The following is a 21862-nucleotide window of genomic DNA, read 5'->3' as shown; positions in this document are numbered from 1 at the left end:
ATTCACACATGGTTTCAAATGTCTTATCTTGGTCTATTTCTCATGGTTCTCAAAGTGCACCTAAACTCAAATATTTTTTGACTGCAATAATTATAATTATTCTCCCCACCAAAAGCAAACATGTTTTACCACTCTTGTAAACCTCAGAATTTTTCTTTTTATCTGCCAGGCAAGAAACACAAAGTTATCAAAATTAGCAATAGTTTAAACCCATGACCGTTATCTGAGAGGCATGAGTTTATTCTTGATTTTGTCACAAACTGCTTTGCAATGCAAAATTTCTTTGAGACGCTTACTTGCTTTAGTTACAATTTCATCTATGTGTGTATTCCACTTTAAGTCTCTCTGAACATGCACTCAGAGTAACTTGAAAACTTCTACCCTCTCCAACTCCTCGTTTCCAACTCTAATCGAACTAGGTGCATGAATCTGCTGAGATGTCTTAAAACTAATCCACATCTCTATGGTCTTTTTGGTGTTTATCTCCATTTAATTCCGCTCTGCCCTCGCCTCCATTTTTACCATAACATCATGCATATGACTTTCACTTCCAGTCGGCACCAGTTCGTATTGGGTGCAATCATCAGGGTACTTACAGGTATTGATTGAAACTCCTAGGGGATAGCAGTCATCATTATCGTTGATGAACACGTTAAACAGGGTAGGTGAAATAACCCTGCCTTGAGGAACTCCAGCTATAACCTCTACACCACAAGAAACTACCCCTGGGAGCTTAACCTGCAATGTCCTACAAGAGAAACATCTCCCCCTCCATTCAACCATCAGTGACCACATATCATTTCCAAATGGTGGAAAGTTCTTTGTACACATTCATCTCATGCCATACGTCTGTTTCTTTATTTTCCCACGGCCTTGCTCACATCAAGAATAACACATCGCACATCGGGGCGCTCCAAGTGGTCATGTGAGCAAGTCGAAATTCAAATGCAGTCGATCATTTTTTTCGGGGTGCAAACAGTTTAGTGATTTCAGTAGTAAAATCAATAATAGACCCTGCCTTTCTCATCACGGTCGGGGGTCCAAATTAATTCTAGTACTGCCAAGTTTACGTGGCTTGCATGGCATGTGCAGAAAAAGGGAAATTCTGGGTAACAATGGTGACATAATGTTTGCTTTGGATGGGGAGATGAATGTTAGGAACGAAAAATGTTTGCACTTTAAGGAAGACTTGAGTACAAAAGAAGGTTTAAACTTTTTTTCTGAAGTTTTTATTCTATTTGAGGTGTTCATTTGCATAATTTCAACAGATTATGAAACTTGTTTTTGATGAAGAAGTTGAACAAGAAGCTATTGAGTCATTTCGAAAGAAACTTCTGAAAAGGCGTTCACCCAACACAATATTTGGATCATTTGCATTTTGCGGCAAAGGTATTGCTAGGACACCAACTTTTGTCATTCAGAAACACATGGAGAGGCAAGGAACTCTTAAAAAAACAAAGAACAAACTTGTAAATGCGTCAAGGAGCAAGACAAGCCAACTAAGGGGCTCTCTTCGGAAAAGAAAACATAGGCACATTGATTCAAATGGTTTAGAGACTAGTCGATCCCCAAGTGGATCATTGACAACGGATGATGATGATTCTGTTTTGGACATCAATGAAATTCCTGTCAAAGTAGAACCTGCTGTTGTTCAAGGCGTTGAGAGACTCAGCAAGTTGTCTTATTGTGGGGATTATGCTCGGCTTAAGTTAGGGAACATTGAGAAGGATTCATCTGTGGGGCCTTGGAGGATATGCATGGTGAATGTAACATACACAGCTTGTCGCAGGTAATTCTAAAATCTCAACATGCAACCGGTTTGCATTGATCTGTTGCGGGTGAAATTATCTCAATCTACAGGAGTGTGAATTTGTGTTATTTGTTAACTGTTAAATGAGGAAAAATTTGCCAAAACAGAAAGCTGTCTCTGACTTTGATTTTTTTTACTATAGTGGGTAATAACAGATATATTATGGCTGAAAGACACAATTTGAACAAAATTAAATTAATATAAAGCAAAGAATGCTGTTGCTGGGAGTGAAAGTCCTTCTTGTTGAAAGTAAAGCAAAGTCTCTGCTTACGAGCTAAAAGGCTCATCAGGCCAGCACTTATCTCTGGTTTCATTAGCATGAAGTGACTTGGAGTATTTCTACTCCCCCAAGGATGGGAGATGCTAGTCCATCGCAGGGTTACCCCCAGAATTTCGACGGTACCCATTTATACACCTGGGTGGAGAGAGGCACCGTGAGAGTAAAGTGTCTTGCCCAAGAACACAACACAATGTCCCCAGCCAGGACCCGAACCCGGACCACTCGATCCGGAGTCGAGCACTCTAACAATGAGGCCACCGCGCCTCCTTCATGTTGAAAGGCTTAAGTGTTAAGCATTGACAAGGCAACAGGATACTGACCAATAGATGGTTTTCACCTGACGTCACAGCAGCCATGTTTGTGTACAGAACAATTAAGAAAACGGTCTTTTGGGAATTTGACTCTATTATAATGCAAAACATGAGCCATAATTTGCTATTGTTTTGTACACAAACATGGCCGTCTCCTCACGTGATTGAAAACCATCTATACATGAACAGTAACAACTAACGAAATACTTTAGTCTAAGAAACAGTACCACAAGAAAGCAATGCCATTTTGTGAGAACAAAATAAAAGAATAAAGAATAGTGTGTAATGTTTGATCCATTCACTCCTCAAGCACCCTAGGACTCTGCCAGTCGACAAGTAGAATTGTCTGGCATTAGACAGTGAAATCTGTTTAGTCTCACTTTCATGGGGCTATGGATTAACACTAGTTTAATGATAAAAAATGAAGTGATTAGAAAAGTCTTTTTTTCCTTACAGTTATCCTTCGGTGGTGGTTGTACCACAGAGCATCTCAGACGACAGCATTCTAAGAATAGCTAAAAATCACCGCCAAGGACGATTCCCGGTTGCTGTTTGGAGACATCAGCGAAACAAAACAGTATTACTAAGAGCCGGAGGCATTGAACGAAGCACAATAGGATCAATTATGAGACAGACCAAAAATGTTGGTGGAGGGCATGTTACAAGTAATGCTATATCTTCATCTGCTTCAGTTGAACAGGAGAAATACTTAGCTGCTGTGGGTGAGTATTTGAGGAGTTTAAAGTTGAAAAGTGGCAACAAAGTGGTCATTCTTTAATGCGACAAGTTTGCAATAGTGGTAGCATGAAGTATTTTTTTGTCTGGTATTCACTTGACACACTATCTCAAAATGTGGAGCAATTGTCTAGGAATTACTGTAAAAGCCTGCGTGAGCACAGTAGACAAGAAAGTATGAAAATTCCTGTGACCAGATTCTGCTGAGAATTTTAAATCTATTCATTTCATATTGTTCAGAAGATGACAGCAAAGGTATATTCAAATAATTAATGTTAACTGTACGTAATCTACAGTCTTGTTTTCTTGTATTCTTGTTGCTGTTTTTCCTTTCATTGAGATTCTCGTTTGAGATCAAGCTGTTTCTTTGTTCTTTGGATAATATGAATGCTTCTCGTTCATTTTCATTCAGTGGCAGCCACACCCTTGAGTAGAAATAAGAATATCAAACGCGATAACTCTCTACACCAAGGAATTATTCTGCGAGATGGAATTTTTGCTGACCAGGTCAACAGTGACCAACTTTTAGACAAGACCATTTTGAAGAAAGGTTGGGAGTCTGCCGCATTGTACATCTTTGGTGACAAGTCATTGTTACGGGTATGTTTATTAATTAATTTGTTGTCTTCCAAATTCATTCATCCCTTTTGTTGATAATGTTACTAACAAGTTTGTGCCACGTTCATTAGCATTTGCAATTTTGTAGTTTATAAGTCAATTTTATTAATTTTCCCTGTTTTTTTTTCTGCTGTCAGGCATTGATTCCCATCCACCATTTAAGGTCCAGTTTTTTAGCTGTCATCCTTGCAAAAAATGTTTGTCATCAGTAAAGCCTGGTTTTCACTAGCGACATGAGCATATACACAAGAAACATACAGTGTATGCAAACTCAGTAGTTTGTTGTTCATTAGAGCCTTTTGTTAGAACAATAGACACTAATTAAAAACAAGTAAATGCGCTTGCGTGTGTTCCTTGTACTTATGCTTGCGTCGCTAATGAAAACCAGGCCTAAAAGTGAAACCTATGATCAAGAGTTGAACTGAAGGTTATGCAGAGTAGTGAACTTGGCAAACTAAGTTTATTTTATTCTTTAGAATGTAAAGCAAGAGGCTTATCCAAAGTGTGAATTTATTCCGATTGAGGTAAGATAGTAAAAGTTCCATTTTGAGCTTCTGTAAGGAATTTCAGAAAACTGTTTGTTGCAGAAAGCATGTTTTGTTCGAATTGTTTTGTATTATTCAATTTTGTTTTACTGGAGAAGGGCAAACACTTGTGTTCATGCTGTGAGGTTAATTAGTTTTAAATGCCCACCTCCAACCAACAGGCTTTTCTACCATTTCTTTTTGGTATGGAAATTTGTGTTGCTTATCATGGCAATAAGATTGGATGAATTTCACCTTTGACGGTGTTGTCATTTATGAAAATTGTTCCACGGCACGCAAAGCCTGTCAGTTGAAGGTGGACCTTTAACGGTTATATGGTACTAACTGCAGAACAATAATTTATTATATATACATTTCCAGCTCCCTGACATTCGCGCAGTGAGAGCAAGCTTCAAGAAATTTCAGCGAGCCACTTGCCCCAGTACAGAAACAAGCTCTAGCTTTATTCAGCAAGTTGAAGAGTCAGAGTGGCTTCAGCAGGTAAGCATTGTGAAGGAACATTACATCAAGATATAACAGGGCTCGACACTAACAGTAGCCAACTAGCCACAGGCTAGTAAAATTTCAGTTTTGGCTAGTAGATTTCGAGGTTCCACTGGTCATTGGGGCTAGTAAATATTGTGAAGCAGTGGACTAAAACAAAAAGTATTTCTTATGGACAAGGCAGAAGGAGAGAATAGAAACTAACAACAGAAAACTGTGAGCAGATTCTATGGAATTTACTGCCTTAGAACATAAGTCGAAAAAAAAACTGAAGAAGAAATCAGCGCGGAGTACAGTTTCCCACGGCACATTACGAACGATTAATCGCGTGTGAAATCATGCAGAACTTCTTGGCTGCTGTTTCCATATGCACATAACTCCGTCGCGAACAATGGCAAGCACCTTCAGAGAGCTTGATCACAAACAGTTTGCGTAAATGTAAACACCTTTTACGGTCATCCCCGACCAATCGCCGATAATCACCAATGATCTCAAACAAGAGGCAAGAGATAGAAAATTTTCTATTGCTCTTTTGCCCCCTTTGCTTACGATGTCACGAGATCAATTTGCATAAAGCAATCATGCATATGGAAAACAGGATGGCAAACGCAAAAAGTGACAGTGTGCGGTCGAGCCAACGTAAACTAGTGGTGGGAATCGGTTGAGATTTCACATTCGATCATCAGAAGTAATCAGATTGCCCCAACCGATCGATCATCGATTATAATCGGAAATATCTACCAATAAGCATTCCACATATTTTTCATCTAAATAGACGGCAAAGTGAGCCCTTCCTTCACTTGATGAAAACCAAAATATTCCCACACTTTTGACCTGGCGTTTCCAGGATAGCGAAAGATCTCCAACTCGTCCATTTTAGCCGCCATGTTGGACTCGTCAGCAACATGTAAGCGAGGCATGTCTGAGAGAGGACACTGGTATTGGGGAGAGATTGGGGAAAGCGAAACAAACGTTTTCAAGCCAAAACGAACAATTGTTCATCTTGGATCAGAGGTGACATTATCTTCCTCTGGTGATTTGTAAATACATTTGAGATCTATTTCAAAACTTATTTTGGATGGTAGTGATACTACAAACGCGAAACAGTGAGCTTGTAATTTATGTTTTTTTTATGTTATGTAATTTATGGTTCAGTTGTTTACGAAATGCAAAGCGGCTTAGCATGCCACATCTTTCAAATAAGCGTGAAATATTTGAAGTGACAACAACACAGTGAACAGGGTACCGCCAGGTAAACACGGTCAATCTTAGATAATATCTGCTGTTGTGACTTAGAAGTTAGGAGTCTATGAAAAAAGACAATTCACACAAGATATTAAACGAACATTTTTATTGATTTTAATACTTTTATTTGTCCCCAATAAATTTTTAATTTTTCGGCGACAATCGATTATGAAAAAAGCAAAATCGATTGTCGCGTCGCTTGAACTTTTCGATCAACTTTCGATTATAATCGATCATCGGCCCACCACTAACGTAAACTGTTTGCGACTATTTGCAACTGGGTACGTGTGTATGGAAAGAGGTGACGTGCTTGTTTAGAAATTGAATCCACATATAATTTATTTCAAATTTTAAAAAAAGAGAGAATATGGAGCGACTTATCTCGTTTACTAGGAATGGTGAATCTCACATAAAAGGAGAGATTAACCCGAAAACCATTCAAGCATAAAATGCACGGATTGCTGTTTGAAACTAATAAAAAGAAAATCTTATATGAGGGCAAGTCTGTCCTTTCAAATTTCCTTTATATCTAATTTAAGATATTATTTTCCTGCATTCCGCTGCTTTTGTACTTTTTTGTGATAGTTTTTACAAGTGAATGAAACTGCACATGACGAGACTAGCTAGTGCAAATTTAAATACTAACCTGATACTAGCCATTAGGCTGGTGAGCTAAAAAGTTAGTCTGGAGCCCTGTATGACAAAATAATAATTGAATAGTTGGATAAACTTTCTTTAGGATGCCTGAAATAATTTGTTTTGCATTTAAGCTCACACCAGTGGAGGATGGGCCCTTGGATACTACTGGGGCCTCCATTTTGACTGCTCAACCTTAAGACTACGATGCACCTACATGTACACGTACAACACACATAATTCCTTTCAATCCCTGCATCTCGGTAATGAGCTTCCAGTGATACATGTCCAAGCATCCTTACACAGGGTAATGCTGTAAAAGATAAAGAGAAGGGAAATGAAAAAAAGGAAAAAAGCAAATATGTACCATTCCATAAAAAAATTTAACATCTAGCTTCTTTGATTTTAACTTTTTTTTACATGCAGTGTTTATTAAGACTGTTTGATTTTTAATTATTTCTTTTTAAAAAAATGTTACACTCAGTCACATCTCTGTGAAGGATGAAATTGTGTTAAATGGTCTTGTTTCAATTGTTTCTACAGCTGTCTGCGGTCATGACTGTGGCCAACTGTCTTGTTGATCTCATAGACATCCAATGCTCTTCTGTACTTGTCTGCTTTGAAGATGGCTGGGACACCACGGCACAGGTAACATGTTCATTGCCAGTTGTTTTACAATGTCATTATCTTCATTGTCGTCATCATTATCATTGTCATCATCATCAGTCTACTTCAGAGCTGCTGACCATAATTATGATTTCTCCAACTGCAGGATCCTTATAATTTATACAGGGTTCAAAATTGTGACCAATACAGTTGCATTTGCAAATGGATTTTTCCCCTTTGTGTCTAAGCTATCCGGAGAAGTCGCAAATTTGCGACTAGTCTTCAGCTTCACTCTTTTAAAAATTAAAGGGTTGGCAGTTGCCACTTTGCTGCTGCTTTTGCTAAAATAAATAATAAACAAAGGACAGGAAAAAATGCACTAAAATGCATGTTGCATGTAGAGCATGCTTTTGTCTCTTGTCAAACCCAGTTTCTGGTGTTGTGGCTGTTGCTGCTGTCATTGTTGCTGCAATAGCTCCCTGTTGAGCCTGATGAATTATGGTATTGCTCAAGTTAATGAAGCATAAATTATTAAACAGGCTTGCCAGCATCAATTCTTAACTTTCACAGCATAAGTATTTGGGTATCTTGGTGAAATGGAAGTATAAAAAGGAGCGGCTTTAAAGGAATGCTGTTTGTTGTTCTTCCTACAGGTGCTGTCACTAGCAGAAATCATGTTGGACCATCACTACCGCACCATAGATGGCTTCAAACTCTTAATTGAAAAAGAGTGGCTTTCATTTGGGCATCGGTTCACACACCGTGGAAATCAAATTGCCTCAGCACTGGCTGGCTTCACACCAGTATTCCTGCAGTTTCTGGACTGTGTTCACCAGGTATGTAGTTTATTGTACGAAAGCCATGTGTGACAGCCATACAATAAAAGTCAAAGGGCTTTGCTAGTTTCATAAAGAAAACCTGAGTACAGGTATCTAAGCTATAACTTGTTAACCCTTTCAGCCCCGATAGTGCCAAATGGCACTTATAGATTTTACTCTGTCTAACGCCAGACGATTTTACTCGTCAATGGGGAACCCCTCGGGGCTTAAAGGGTTAAGCTAACAGCGTGAAAAAACTATGTCCCCGTTTAATATATGATTTCAGTTACTTCTTAGAGTACTGCAACATTATTTATCCCACACCATGAAGGAAAGGTATATTTGATGATAATTTCTTTTTTTTTTTTTTCTTTTCTTTGCTTTTTTCCCTTAAAGATAATGCTTCAGTTTCCACTGTCTTTTGAATTTAATGATCACTTCTTGAGCACCATTGCATACCATCACGTGTCAATGAGATTCCGCACCTTCCTCCTGGATTCAGAGCATGAGCGATCTGAGTGTGGTTGGATGACTGAAGAAGAAAGCAAGCCAAGAGGAAAATCACTGTGGGATTACATGGACATGCAAAAAGCTAGATCACCTCTCTACTACAACTTCCTGTATTCACCTGACCAGCATAAGGTACATGTCAAATTAGAAGTTTCGTTGTTGTAAATTCTTATTATCAATATACGCGGCCAAATAGAAAATCGGCCTCTTCAAAACACACGCTCAGTGAGCCGCAAAAGCCTGACAGCGGGCTGCTAATGCATTATCAGCCCTACAGCTGATTGGTTCTTGCTTCAACTTTGTGATATGCCTATTATTTATAGACGATTTTACGCATTTTTTCGGTAATTTTAAATAAGTTCACTGGACTGAGTTGATTCTTTAATAGCTTGTTCAATCAACACTTACATGATGATTTGAAGTGACTTTGAATTCGTTATTCACTTAGCTTGTATTATTAAAAGTCACATTCTTGATATCATTTGGCGTTGTTTATTGATAATAATGATAATGACATGACTTTTTTCGGGAATATTGTTTATTTGCGGCCCTTGCGCTTCACGCTCAGGCCGCAAATGACACTACGCAGGCGCAAATAAACAATATTCCCTCAAAAAGTCATGTTATTCCCTTATTAAGTAGCGGTACAACGTACAAGGGTGGGAGGCGTGGTGGCCTCATGGTTAGTGTGCTCGACTCCGGATCGAGTGGTCCGGGTTTGGGTCCTGGCTGGGGACATTGTGTTGTGTTCTTGGGCAAGACACTTTGATCTCACGGTGGCTCTCTTCACCCAGGTGTATAAATTTATGGGTACCAGTGAATTTAATGCTGGGGGCAACCCGGCAATGGACTGGCATCCCATCCAGGGGGGGAGTAGAAATACTCCTAGTTGCTTCATGCTACAAGAAACCGGAGATAAGCGCCGGCCTGATGGGCCTTCAAGGCTCGTAGCAGACTTTACCGACCTACAACGTACAAGGAAGGTCTCATTTAAAATCCCCAACAGATCAGCTTTTGAATAGCATACATATAATTTATTGTACGATGTACTGACTTGTGTAATGAATATGTAATGTTTTAAATTAATTTACATTGTTCATTCTGGTGCAATTTGCTTTTCAATGTAGGTATTACGACCCTTCTGCAAAGTTTCAAATTTGAAGGTGTGGACATATTACACTACAGAGAACTTGTCAACAGGTCCAACTTATGATCTGGAACTGATTAATGACATTACAACCACCACTGAGAATGAGCAGCAAAGTGGGGACGGGAAACAGGTGAATTGAAATGATCACGTCATTCTGTTTTGTGGTTCTATTAAAGTGGGCACAGCTTGAGTTGCTACTGATTTACTCTCCTGTCTTGCCTTCCTTTGCCTATCTTGTCTTTTCGTAGTACTAAACAAGTAAAGAGCCCCTTGCCTTTGGTTCAGGTGGAAAGAGATGCTGGATGTGTGTTTTAAAAAATTTTTTGGTGTGGAAAATTTTTTCCTTGGTGTTATGCTGATTTTATTTTTCACAGAAACAAAATTGTTCTCATTTTCACAATTCAACAGAACATTTTTAAAGTTATGATGTAAGGACAGTGAAAGCCCAACTGAACTTGGCATTGAAATTCTTCAATATCTGTTTGCAGGAAACCTACAGTGGCTGTATGTCTGGTGTCTATGGTGATGTGACTCAGTTTTCGAATGATGAGTGTTCATGGCTGCTTCAGGAGCTGTACAGGCTGGAGGAAGAAGCTGATAAGAAACCCAAGAAATGGGAACATCACTGGCACCACCTGTCACATCCAACCGTAAAGAAATCGGTGCGTACATGTATGTGCATGTGGCCTCGTCATTTTATTTCCGCCCGGATGGCAACATACTACAAATGCACCAGCTTTATAAAAAGCAGCAAGAACTTTCCTTTTCAGTGTGAACATGAACTACCTACTTGAGATAACTTAAGATTTGGGGTTCAGTGTGCTTAAGCTTCCAATTGGCTTAGTTGGTTGAGTTCAACTCCATCCCATCATGCACTAGTTGAAAAGAGCAGGGAACAGAGATCTTTGCTGTTGTTCTTTGTGGGGCATCTGCACAGAAGTTTTGGAGGGTGACATTTCTCGAAGTGCGCATGCTCAGAATGGAAAACTCATACTAGTAGTAGTTAACCTTGTCTTTAAATCTAAAGGTCCCCATTTATTTCATTTCACTTCATTTTAAAGCCAAATACGTCTATGGCGAAAAATGGTAGGAAAAATTGTCATCTCTTTGCTGTCTGTTGTATTTGCAGTGTTTGGCTCTCAACAAAAGATGGTCCAACAACCAACGACTTTTGCTTCACAAGAGAAATACAATGGAGGTGATATTAAAGGTATGCCAATCTTGAGTAGTCTACAATTTGCTTGGTGTGTCTGTAAGTGTTAGAGGTTACAGATGTGTAAGCCATTAAATCTCAGTAGAACCAAATTAGTGATTTAATAGTGATTTTCCCATGGCCAAGCTCTTAAAAACCACACACCTTGTTGTTGTTGTTGTTGTTGTTGTTGTTAGCATTAGCAATAGCATTAGCATCATCATGGAAGTGACTTAATTTGGATACTATCATCTCAGGGCAAGATGCAGTTACAGGAACGAGGAGCCCAGGGCTTTTCACAGCCACACCAATTTGTTCCACACACATTTATGCCACCTTCACATTGTGATGTCTGTTATCAGATAATCATTGGAATCCTGAACAAAGGTCAGTTGGTGGTCTTTTACACCTTGTTCACCTAATTAACCTTTGAAATTGACTAACGGGCCAATTTCTTCCTGGAGTTTTACTCTGTAATCAAATAGACAGGTGGTGATGGCAATAAAGAAATTGATCACTTGAGATAATTTTCCTGATTTATAAACAGATTTTCCTTATAAGAGTTAAAATAGATGTGTGGCTGGAGCTACAATTGTGGCACTCAGATCATAGTTTACTTTATTTCTCCTTATGAAGTGATGGCTTATTTTCATATAATGCTCAAACTGCACCTTACCGTGTCATAGTACCAGGACCGTCCATTGTAATATGGACACACTCAGAGTTAAAACAGAGACCGTTTATCGTCTAATCAATATACACTTTATGTATGGTCCTGAGGGAAGCAGTTAGTGTTGTTTTCCCATGAGTCCTGCATCTCTGAAACATCAGGACTTGAGGGAAAACAAAACTAACTAGTTTCCCGGGAGACCAGACATCAAGTGCTTTGTTATATATTTAGCCTTTCCCTTCAACAACCACAGCTACACATCCGGTCTGTGCAACAAGTGCAAAACTGTATCCCGGTCAGGATGCATTTGAGTTTGATTGGGGATACGTGACCAAGAATCAACCAATCAAAGTGCTTGGTTTGTTGAGTGAAAGTCTAAGTGTATAACAATGTACTTTTGTTTTATGATGGAAGACATTTTATCTAAAATGAACACTATAATATAACAACCATTGAGATATTGGAGCATAGTAAAATCAATGAAGAAAACGAAAAGGAAAGAATCAACGTAGTAGTACTACCAGTAGACTAACTTTTATGGCAGGTTTCCGGTGAAACTTAAGGTTAACCCTTTTCAGTTAAACTACCTTATTACATGAAATTTTCGCGACACGTTAATTTCGCGATTTTACGATGCGCGTATTTCGCGGTTTTGCGAAATTCTTGTACTGTGAATCACTTTAATTTCGCGATCTTTAGTACGTAACACTCTATTTAAAGGCATTTAACTTATCCTTGAAGCAAATAGAACAACTTCATTCACAACATAGTTAGTAACTATGTTCACAATAACGTCAAAATTTACAACAAGAGATGAAGGGACGGGTCTATTTGAGAACAGTTACAAGTTCTAACAATTTCCGCAAGAATTTTACCCTTGTTCGTTAATTTTAGTCAATTGACCATGATCTCCAGAGTCGTTTGTGTAAATTTTGGGATGGAAGCGGAATCATGAAACATGAATCATAGTTTAAAATCTTTTAAGAATCACGAATCTTTGTTTTAAAAACTCGGGAATCATGAATGACAACAACACTGAGGAAAGCTCAACAAAATGCATGCATGAATTAATTACTTCCGATCCAGGGAATGAACAAAATCGCTTTTAAAAATCATGAATCATTGAAGTAAAAGCCAAGAAATGAAGAATACATTTAAACTCGAATGATTTGGCCTCTATCCTCCAATGTAAATGTCTTGGTATGAAGATTTGCAGTTGCCTCAGAATAGATAAAAACGTGATTTTGTCAAACTTTTTAATGTTAATAAACTCGTCCTTTCTTCTATTAGTATCACCCAACTAGTGGACTAATGCAAATGCTGCATTTTGATTGGCTACGCTACTAGAGGACTATTAGCAATAGCCCTCGAGTAGCCCTCCCAAATAAATATTTTTTTAACTTACATTTGCTAACTTTATTATTGCCTTTTCTGTCCGACTAGTTGGGTGATACTAATACAATTAGACCCTTCGCCCTTAAGGGCCACGGGTCAATAGCCCATTCGGCTTCGCCTCGTGGGCTATTGACCCGTAGCTCTTGCGGGCTACAGGTCTAATCGTTAATTATTGATGTATAGTTAGTTATTCACTTAATTTTCGCGTCATGTTATGTTCGCACCACTTATTGTTCGCGTCTCTTTAATTTCGCGATAAAGAAAATCGCGAAATTCACGAAATTAAAGTGTCGCGAAAATTTCATGTAATAAGGTACTCGAAACCTGTTTGCTTTCTGCCATTTTAAATGCTACTGAAGCTGGAAACTAAACCCTATCAAGTTTACACTAGTACTAGCTTTATCATGGCAATGGTATCTTAAGTACGCATCACCTTGAAAGTGATTGGTGAGGGGAAGATATGATTGTAAGTGGAGCTTGTTTCTTTTTGTTTACTTTCAGGGATGAAGTGTACTGAGTGCGGTTACAATTGCCATGACAAGTGTGAGAAACAGGCCCCCTGGCAGTGCAAGAAGCGTGATCTTCCTGAACAGCCTGGCTCTGGTATGACTAAAAGTACCATGAGCATTCCCAGTGAGGTGAGAGGTTACTTTTGTTGTTTTATGTTTTATCTACAATACAGCAATTAAAGAATGAGGTCACAGAAATAACGAGTTGCTATTTCTCAGTGAAATTCTTGAGTAGGTTTTCTCTGTACTTCCTGTGTCATTATTTTTTGCTGTCACCTAAAGGTGGTTTGAAAGAAAGTGGCATTTATCTTGTTTTTGATTTAGACTGATGCCTCCAACACCAAAAAGCAGCTTCACTGTGGTCGCCTCTACAAGAAAGGTCATCTGCTGAGACAGTGGAAATCCAGGTGGTTTGTTTTGGATACCCAGAGAAATCAGGTACAAAATAACATTTCAAATCATAGCCCTTACTCTTTTTTTGTACACTGAACTTTAAGACATTTCTGTGTCATATGTTAATTTCTTTTTTTTTTTTTTAAGTAAAAGTAAGTGAATGGAGTAATTTTTTTTTTGCCAGAAATGTTATGAGTTGTAATTCTCTTTCTGTGCGTGAGTCCAAGTTACATGTACTGATAATAATTTCTGTATTTCATGTAGCTGAGGTATTACGATGGAGAACACGACCAGCATTTGCAAGGTTTTGTTGACCTTGGAGAGATGATAGCTGTGCAGGCTCTCAGCTCTGTCCCACCAGGTAAAACAGGCAACTCATTTACTAGTTTGTACATATACTTCTGTTGATCAGAAGGAACTAACACATTTACCCATTTGTCTATTTATTTTACTTCAGGTGCCCCTAGAGGTTCACAAAAAGGAACATTTTTTGATGTAAGTTCAAGTGCATACTGTATATGTGGTCTTGCCTGGAGGTTTTGTCTTGGTTAACAACGAATAATGTGGTATTAAGAAGGCAAATGTCAGTTCATGGATACTGAGGCTAAACAGAGCACCCAATCAAAGTTAAATGATTGGCCTGCTAGTTCTTTTTGAGCGTTTTTTCCGGTTTCTTTATGCTTTCTCTGAAAGTCCTTACCATTTTATTCTCCAGTCATTTTAGTATAATCATGCATGGTGCCCTTGTGCAGGGGTTGCTGGTATTGCAAGCCATGCGGAGGTCGGGGCATGTGAATAATTTTTTAGCCGAGTTGGTCACATTGGAGACCCTTCTTCCTCTCAGGCATCTTTATGCAGTTGATTGTTTTTATACCAACTCCCCTTCCCTCCCCCAACTAGGAAAGATCCCAGGAGATAAGAATCTACTGTACGGTTTGTTAGAACGAGTTTCAATGGAGTATCGCAAAACCAAAACCAAATTAATTACTTTGGCCAATCAAAAAGGACGGAGACAATCCAGTAAACCAATCAAAACGTGAAGTAATTACAAGTAGCCGACACAAAGCGGGGGACACGTGCACGCGCGAGCCACGATTGGTTTTAGTTTCACTTCTGGTTGAAAAAATGGTGCAAGAACTTTAAACCAATCACTGAGTGAAGTAATTGAAAACCGCTCTAACGCAATTATGTACTCTGTTACAGCTACGGACAACAAAGCGGGTCTACAATCTCATGTGCGAGACATCTGAAGAAACACAAGCTTGGGTGGAGAAGCTACAGAACATGAATGTGTAAAGAATGTAAATGTCATGTTACCGTAACCATGTAAAAAGAAATGACAAATCCAAAGGATAAATGAAAGATAGTGGAGGCCATTCAAAGGACTCTGTTTAGGGTAATATTGAGAATGATGATTTTTAAAAAAATCCTGGGGCAAGCACCTGCTACAGGCTAAGTAATTTTACGTTCATCCTTGAATTTGAGCCAGACCAATCCGAGGACCACTTATGATCATTTATCTAGAAACGTTCATTGTTTTTTCAACTCAGATCTCAATGATAGACTTTAATACCGTTGTGTTACTTTGTATTATTTGTTTTAGTGGCAGATTGCTTGTTCAAGAGGGTAGATAGTTCTTTCCACCGAGTAAATCACAATCTAGCGAATAAGTGCTATCCCTTTCAAGTAAAGTCGGTCCCTGTATTGCAGAGGGCAAGGACTTTAAGGCCTCAAGGAATACCTCGTTTACCCTCTTTCCCATTTTCATTGACGAACTAATACTATTTTGTATTGTTCTATTGGAATAGTATTCATGTTCTATTTGGTAACCGAGAGAATTTTCTCGGAGATGCTACTGTTTAACAGATGACGAAATATGACTCTCAATATTAATAGTGTGCTAGCAGTAAACGTGTTGCTAAGAAGCAATTGCTGCTATCTTTCCCTAAAGGAGCAATTCAATATTCTTGTTCCAGTGCAGACTTAAACACAGGCTTTTTTTGCCGTTTTGATTGCCACTAAATTCCTTTTTCTTAACCTCCACCGCTGCTCGCATAACACTTGGATTTCTTGAGGCCTTAATAGTGATTTCAATGCAGCTGCAGAATATTTGGCACACTTGGCATTCAAGCTTTATAAGTGAAGGAAGTGTGGCTGTTTTATCGATTAAATGTCTCCATTTAGGGAGATTTTTAAATGAGAGAAGATTGGCTTTATGCAATACATATTTTTTAACAATGCAATATTTTACTTCAGTCAATCGTCATATTCTGTATTTATTACAGTGGAGGTGCTTCATTTAGATTTTTGAAAGTCTTAACTTTCCCTTAGGTCTCATGTAAAAGTATTTCTTTTGAGGGCATTTGGCTAGGATATGAATTTTCATTGCAGGCTAACAGTAGTTTTAGGCAATTTTGCCAGTTTCTTGCAGGTTTCAATCAAAGTAAACGAAAATATTATTAAGAAGCAAAACATTTGTTTTAATTCACTCAAGTCATCTCTTCATTGTTTTCAATTTGCAAATCAAAACATGCAAATGTCACCAGCAGTTAAAGCTAACTACATCTAGTTAGCCTTATTCAAAATGGCAGGCTAACTTGAATTCATGTAACTTCATTCATTCCTCTAGAGTCTCTTGTTTGGTATAAACTTGGGGGATGTGCTAGCTGTTAAAAACTGTGAGAGGCTTGTCCATACTCTGGCTCAACTGATTTTCATCATCAGCACAAATCATTTGTTACATAGTATGCAATTGAAAATGTGAGGGTTTTAATTTTGCTGTCTGCTTCAAGAGTACATTAGATTGATATCAATAATCGAAGAATTGTCAAATTGGAATGTAATGGTATTGAAATCAATTTTACCCAAGATTAGGAGAATTTACCATAACCACTTACCTTTGCAGCTTTAGTTTACATTACACACTGTACATCTGCTGATGGTTCTTGTAAAGAAGAGTGGTAAATTATTTTTATTTTTTGGGAGTAATGTATTTTGTAAAGAAGTAAATCTTTACAGTACATTAATCGCAATAAAGCCTGTAATTGTTGAGAGTGTTTCCTGTTTTACTCTGTGGATCTCAAGCTTCACTTTGACGAAAACAAACCTTTAGTTGTATGTTATATTAAGAAAAATAATGCACCTGTAGTGCCTCTGTTTGAAATAATGGATTTAACTTGGGTCGCGTTCGATAGACCCAATTCCGGAATAAGAATACGTGGAGTGATGATTAAAACGGAATGTTTGGCGCGTTTTGAAGTAGCAAGGATAATGAACAATCTCGACCCCAGAGCTCTTCTCTTGACTGAGGGAGAGAAGAGCTCTGGGTAACCCTGAAACAAACTGTCTTCTCGTTGGTTTTCGTCAAGAACGATCAAAAGCATCTCTAATTGGTGCATTCATGTCAGCGCGAGGAGTGAGCAGGCGCGGTAAGGTTCAAATAGCCAGTTTTTTGGCTACAAGAACCCGACGGCGCATGTTCCCCTAGATAGAGTTTTCAAGGAGTCTTTATAAGAAGATTTCTACGCCATATATAGTGTTACAATGTTTTCTTGGCTAAAAAAGCTTACCTTGATATTCCTTACCACATCCTGAAAGTTAAGTGCACCTACGGGCATTTTAATTTTTGGTTTTAATGTTTCCCTAATAGTCAATTTTGGGCTCAATTTCTGAAATGTCTCTTTAACTTAGCACGATGCAATCTCAACAATTTTAACCCAAGCAAAAATTAAAGGAGTTTCCAAGCAGTTTTCCACAAAATTCTTTTTTTCAAGGGCTTCTCAAGCGCCCTTGAAGTCCAAAATTAAATTCCAGGGCTTTTTGAGGACTTCAAGGAGTAGCACGAACCCTGATTTATTCATTATATAAGCAAATTGTTGATAGACTTGATGGAAAGTAATTTCTCCTCGCCAGGCAAATTGCACACCCATGCTATAATTTATTTACTAATTCACATCTTGGCATTGTTTGACAAGGGAAACTGCTTTGCTAGTATTCTTTTCACTGACTTCAGTGAAGGATTTGGTTTTCATGCACAAGGATGTCTTGCTAGAAGATTCACGTACGTTTTCTGGAGGTTCATTAGATCTTGGTGGGTGGGGGTCATTCCAGCATTTGAGTCTCTCCCAATCCTGTCGTTAAAAGGGAATCTACATTGTAAACATGAATATGACCCAATGGTCGTGGGAACAATCCTGAGGTCTTAAGGACGGTGCCTACTAATTCAAAGGTATTTTTGCCCCGATTTATGATTATGGAGGAAAGGTAGATCTTCCCAAGTGTTATTGAAATCCAAAAACAAAATTGGGGGTTACCACGCATTTTTTAAAGATAATTCATGAACAATATTTTTATAAAGCTCTAAAATACAAAGCAATGTATGGCGCCCTTTCTCAAATTGAAGCTCAATTATCTCTAAAGAATGCATGGTTACCCCCAGTTTTCTTTTTGGATACCAAGGGTACTTACTAAGATCTACTTTCTCTGCATAGTTTTAAATCGCACAAAAATATCCCTACATTAGAAAGCATCACCGATAGGAAATCCGAGTATCTGGAGATGCGCAGAACCTTTGCGCAATAACAATAGTAGGCACCGTCCTTAAACGAACATGATGCCATACACTGTCAACGAAATCAGCTCATTTGCAACGGAGCATAGTTTGCGGTTAATTGGCACTAAATGTAAAGATATGCTCATTGCTTGTGAAGTTTACGTGTTTCCAACGCCCCTGAAACACATTAAGATATTTGGGGTTTTTATTGTTAATCCATCTTTATGGGGTCTGACCAGGGGGGGGGAAGCAACTTCCCATACATTCTCTTAAATGAAATCCAAACGATGTTCTCACAACTTGCAAAGCAATCATGGAGGCATTAGTCAGCGGATTCGTGTATTGCGCACGAGCAGAATTTGTCATCCCGAAATGTAAACAAAACAAGAAACATGGCGGCCGATGTCGGTGCGAAATGTGGTGGCTTTTTTTAGTTTATTCAACGATTTTTTTTTTATTTCGAAGCCCTTCAATTTGGAAAATTTACTTCTTGGTGGACGTCGGTTTTAACGCACAGTGGTTTCTCCGAGATCAAGGTAAGGCAACATTTTGTAAATGTGTATGACTTCGCGTTAAAAAAGCCTCTTGAGCTAGTAAGCTTAAGATAATTGGCTAGGTGATAAAACAGGTTGGTGAGCAAACAGTAATTATCCCCGCTGTATAGTAACTCGCAATTTTTCAAGTTTTTTCAATTTTTTTGTCTTTGTAAAATGTCAATCGGGTGTTCGATTTATGGTATTTGTAGTAGAAACACTTACTGGTAATACTCAGAGATAGACATTCCTTTGCATGTGTTATTTGATAACTAAACCAACGTTTTACTTTGTAATTTTTTCCAGCTAGCATTTATTACCGCCTATAAAAAGAAATTCGTTCGCGAAAAGAGAATATTGTGAAAACCAGCTTTCATTGAGGAAGAGTTCTTTTGCTTGCATTGTTTGTTTTACTTCAATTGCATTACTTGTCTTTGAGGATTTTTATTGATACTCCTGGGGCGAGATTCCTACATAAAAGTGATGGAGTGCTCATCTGAATTTTAAAACAAAGCCTTAAAACGAATTAGAATAGTCTTTCCAACAAACTTTTGTTTGGCTTTATATAGTCTTTTTAGCCAGAAAGGTACTAAGGTAAACTCTATATATGATCAGGTTAGTTTTTGTTGTTTGTTATTTTTTTAATTTTTTTGCCACACCACAGACATAATACAAAGATAAGGAATAAAGAAAAAGAGAGAAGAAAGAAAATTATAAAGAGAAGAGACGAAAAAAAAGAGTTTTAAACATTGTAAGTGGTTCAGAGTCATGGATTTTAATTGTGTTTCGGTCAAGGCAGAATGGAGCACACCTGTCACTTTTTCTAGGATTCCCCCTGCCCTCCCTTTGGTTCTGGTTATAAAATTTTCAAACCAGTTTCATTTTTATTTTCCTTTGCTCCACTTTGTGATGACACTGAGACAACAAAAAATGAGAATTAAATTGGTTGAATTAAAAGTTTTCTAATTAAGGTTTTTTTTTGAAAAAACAAAAACAATTTCATGTCTGGAGCAAATATACACAGTTTCAATTTGAGCAATTTCCATTTCTTTCTTGGTGAAGTCAGTCCTTTTTCATCTAAAAGGCTTTCCTGCCATGTTCTCACATTCTGTCTTCCACTGCATCCACAGTGCCAGTTTCAGCAAGCAAAATTTGTCTATCGTTGACATGTGTTTTTCATTTCTTACAGGAGAAAATAACAGTTGGATTGTTCTATCACCACTGATTGCAATTTTCCAGCTGGGAGGGAGTTTTGTTATCAATAAAGAGTATAAATGGGCCATGTCAGGACGATGACATGCCATTATGGGGAGGACATTTCATTAAGGGTTGATCACTGAGTGTTAGCTTGTTGCGCACGAAAATGTTTGAGGCCTTGACTGCAAAAACAAATAAACAAATAAAATTCTTGTTTCTGGTCGTTGACTGGACATCACTAGTAGAACTCACATTGTCTCCATTGTTGCATGTAACATGAAATGTACTGTTCAAGAAGTTGGACATGTGGTGTGAACAGCCATATGGCTGGACACACTTGATGTTTACCTGACTTGAACAGCACGGAATATATGCTATTTCACCTGTCTCATAATTCATGTGGTTGTCTCTATCCCAACTGTAATGTTCAAAACACACATGCTCGGGTTGGCTTCATAACTTCCCCTACAGGCAGTTAAGGGGTAACTGCCTGCATCATTGATAGCAAATGGGAAGGTATGTTGATAGTGGTAGTGGAATTCCTGTATATACAAATGAATTCCTGGAATTTCAATTTGCAGGGTCCAAAGGAGATCCTCATGGTCCAATCTGAGGTCACTCTTCTTTCTCAAATTTTCTACCAAATAATCAATTTTTAGTTATCCCTCTTCAAGCTGAACATTCGCAGTTCATGAGATAGCTAGCAGGTGTATGCTTCAATCGCTGGAGTTAGGGTCACCAAGATGACAGATAGGCTTGGTAGACCCTTGGTAAAATACTTGTTCCGGAATTTGATGTTACAATTAGTTCCAAGAGACACTGCACGTTCCCAGCTGAAAGGATTGCAGCTGGCATTCAATATAGGACACCCACTATCAGACTCCTCAAATTCTCTGACATAATTCATCTTGAAAATCTATCTTTTGTTTATCAGTGGCACCATAAACTAAGCCCCTCTAGTTTTGTTAATTTTTTTAACCCGGTATCTTCTATTCATACATATAATACACGTCAATCACAGATTGATAATCTGTTTGTTACATGTGTTCATACCACTTCAATGCGGTATTCGTTCTCTCAGTTACACTGGTCCAAAACTTTGGAATTCTTTATCCATTGATGTTAAGAAAAACAAGCTTTCTTCCAATTTTCATCAATATATCAAAAATTCTGTGATTGGTGGTTATAATACTATTATTGATTCCTAATGTTTTACAATTATGTAATCTTTAACTGTTATTTAATTAATAAAGTAATACTTTTTGTCTAAAACAATTCTTTTGCATCTCTTTTCCTTGACTCATTCATGTTTTGTTTTGGGTCACCTACTTGGTTAGTTCATTGAACGAACCTACAATTGTAAAATTTCTTTTTCTTGGCAATCCCTTGATGTTATATTTTAAGCACTAATTTCTATTAATTATTATTTCTGTCTGAGCATAAATAAAAATTGACTTGACTAGGACAAATTCAAGAATGGAAAGTAGCACTTTTGGTGGTGGAATGAAATAACATTTTTTTTAAATATTCTTTCCTTCAGATCTCCCCAACCCAAAACATCCCGCTGATATACAGGAAAGTTTCCAAAAGCAGTTTTTCGTATTTCGGCGAGAAGAACATGTTACCAGTAGATATTGTGTTGAATGAAATTAAACGTGGTTGGTTCGACGATGT

General features: G+C 38.0%; 1 protein-coding gene and 1 long non-coding RNA gene across 2 annotated transcripts in view; both read left to right on the top strand.

Annotated features, from left to right (window-relative positions):
• The window catches only part of LOC137969431 (myotubularin-related protein 13-like), a 34594-nt gene extending 17635 nt beyond the window's left edge, over positions 1 to 16959 (top strand). The window contains exons 22-38 of the mRNA XM_068815654.1: positions 1269 to 1789; positions 2858 to 3123; positions 3549 to 3736; positions 4231 to 4278; positions 4660 to 4779; positions 7207 to 7311; positions 7923 to 8105; positions 8484 to 8729; positions 9725 to 9877; positions 10236 to 10409; positions 10877 to 10957; positions 11197 to 11326; positions 13506 to 13642; positions 13838 to 13951; positions 14171 to 14267; positions 14364 to 14401; positions 15110 to 16959. Coding sequence (XP_068671755.1) covers positions 1269 to 1789; positions 2858 to 3123; positions 3549 to 3736; positions 4231 to 4278; positions 4660 to 4779; positions 7207 to 7311; positions 7923 to 8105; positions 8484 to 8729; positions 9725 to 9877; positions 10236 to 10409; positions 10877 to 10957; positions 11197 to 11326; positions 13506 to 13642; positions 13838 to 13951; positions 14171 to 14267; positions 14364 to 14401; positions 15110 to 15202 — 2694 coding nt within the window. The 3' untranslated portion in view covers positions 15203 to 16959. The remainder of the gene's footprint in view (positions 1 to 1268; positions 1790 to 2857; positions 3124 to 3548; positions 3737 to 4230; positions 4279 to 4659; positions 4780 to 7206; positions 7312 to 7922; positions 8106 to 8483; positions 8730 to 9724; positions 9878 to 10235; positions 10410 to 10876; positions 10958 to 11196; positions 11327 to 13505; positions 13643 to 13837; positions 13952 to 14170; positions 14268 to 14363; positions 14402 to 15109) is intronic.
• Positions 16960 to 18829: 1870 nt separating this feature from the next.
• LOC137970694 (uncharacterized) lies at positions 18830 to 20401 on the top strand. The gene is made up of 3 exons (XR_011116848.1): positions 18830 to 18994; positions 19656 to 19742; positions 20181 to 20401. It is a non-coding gene; the product is annotated as an uncharacterized lncRNA (long non-coding RNA).
• The last annotated feature ends 1461 nt before the right edge of the window (positions 20402 to 21862 follow it).

This window comes from Montipora foliosa, chromosome 9 (genome assembly GCF_036669935.1).
Source record: "Montipora foliosa isolate CH-2021 chromosome 9, ASM3666993v2, whole genome shotgun sequence".
Taxonomy (NCBI): domain Eukaryota; kingdom Metazoa; phylum Cnidaria; class Anthozoa; order Scleractinia; family Acroporidae; genus Montipora; species Montipora foliosa.
The sequence above is the reverse complement of the archived record's forward strand: the minus strand, read 5'-3'. Positions and strand labels throughout refer to the sequence as shown.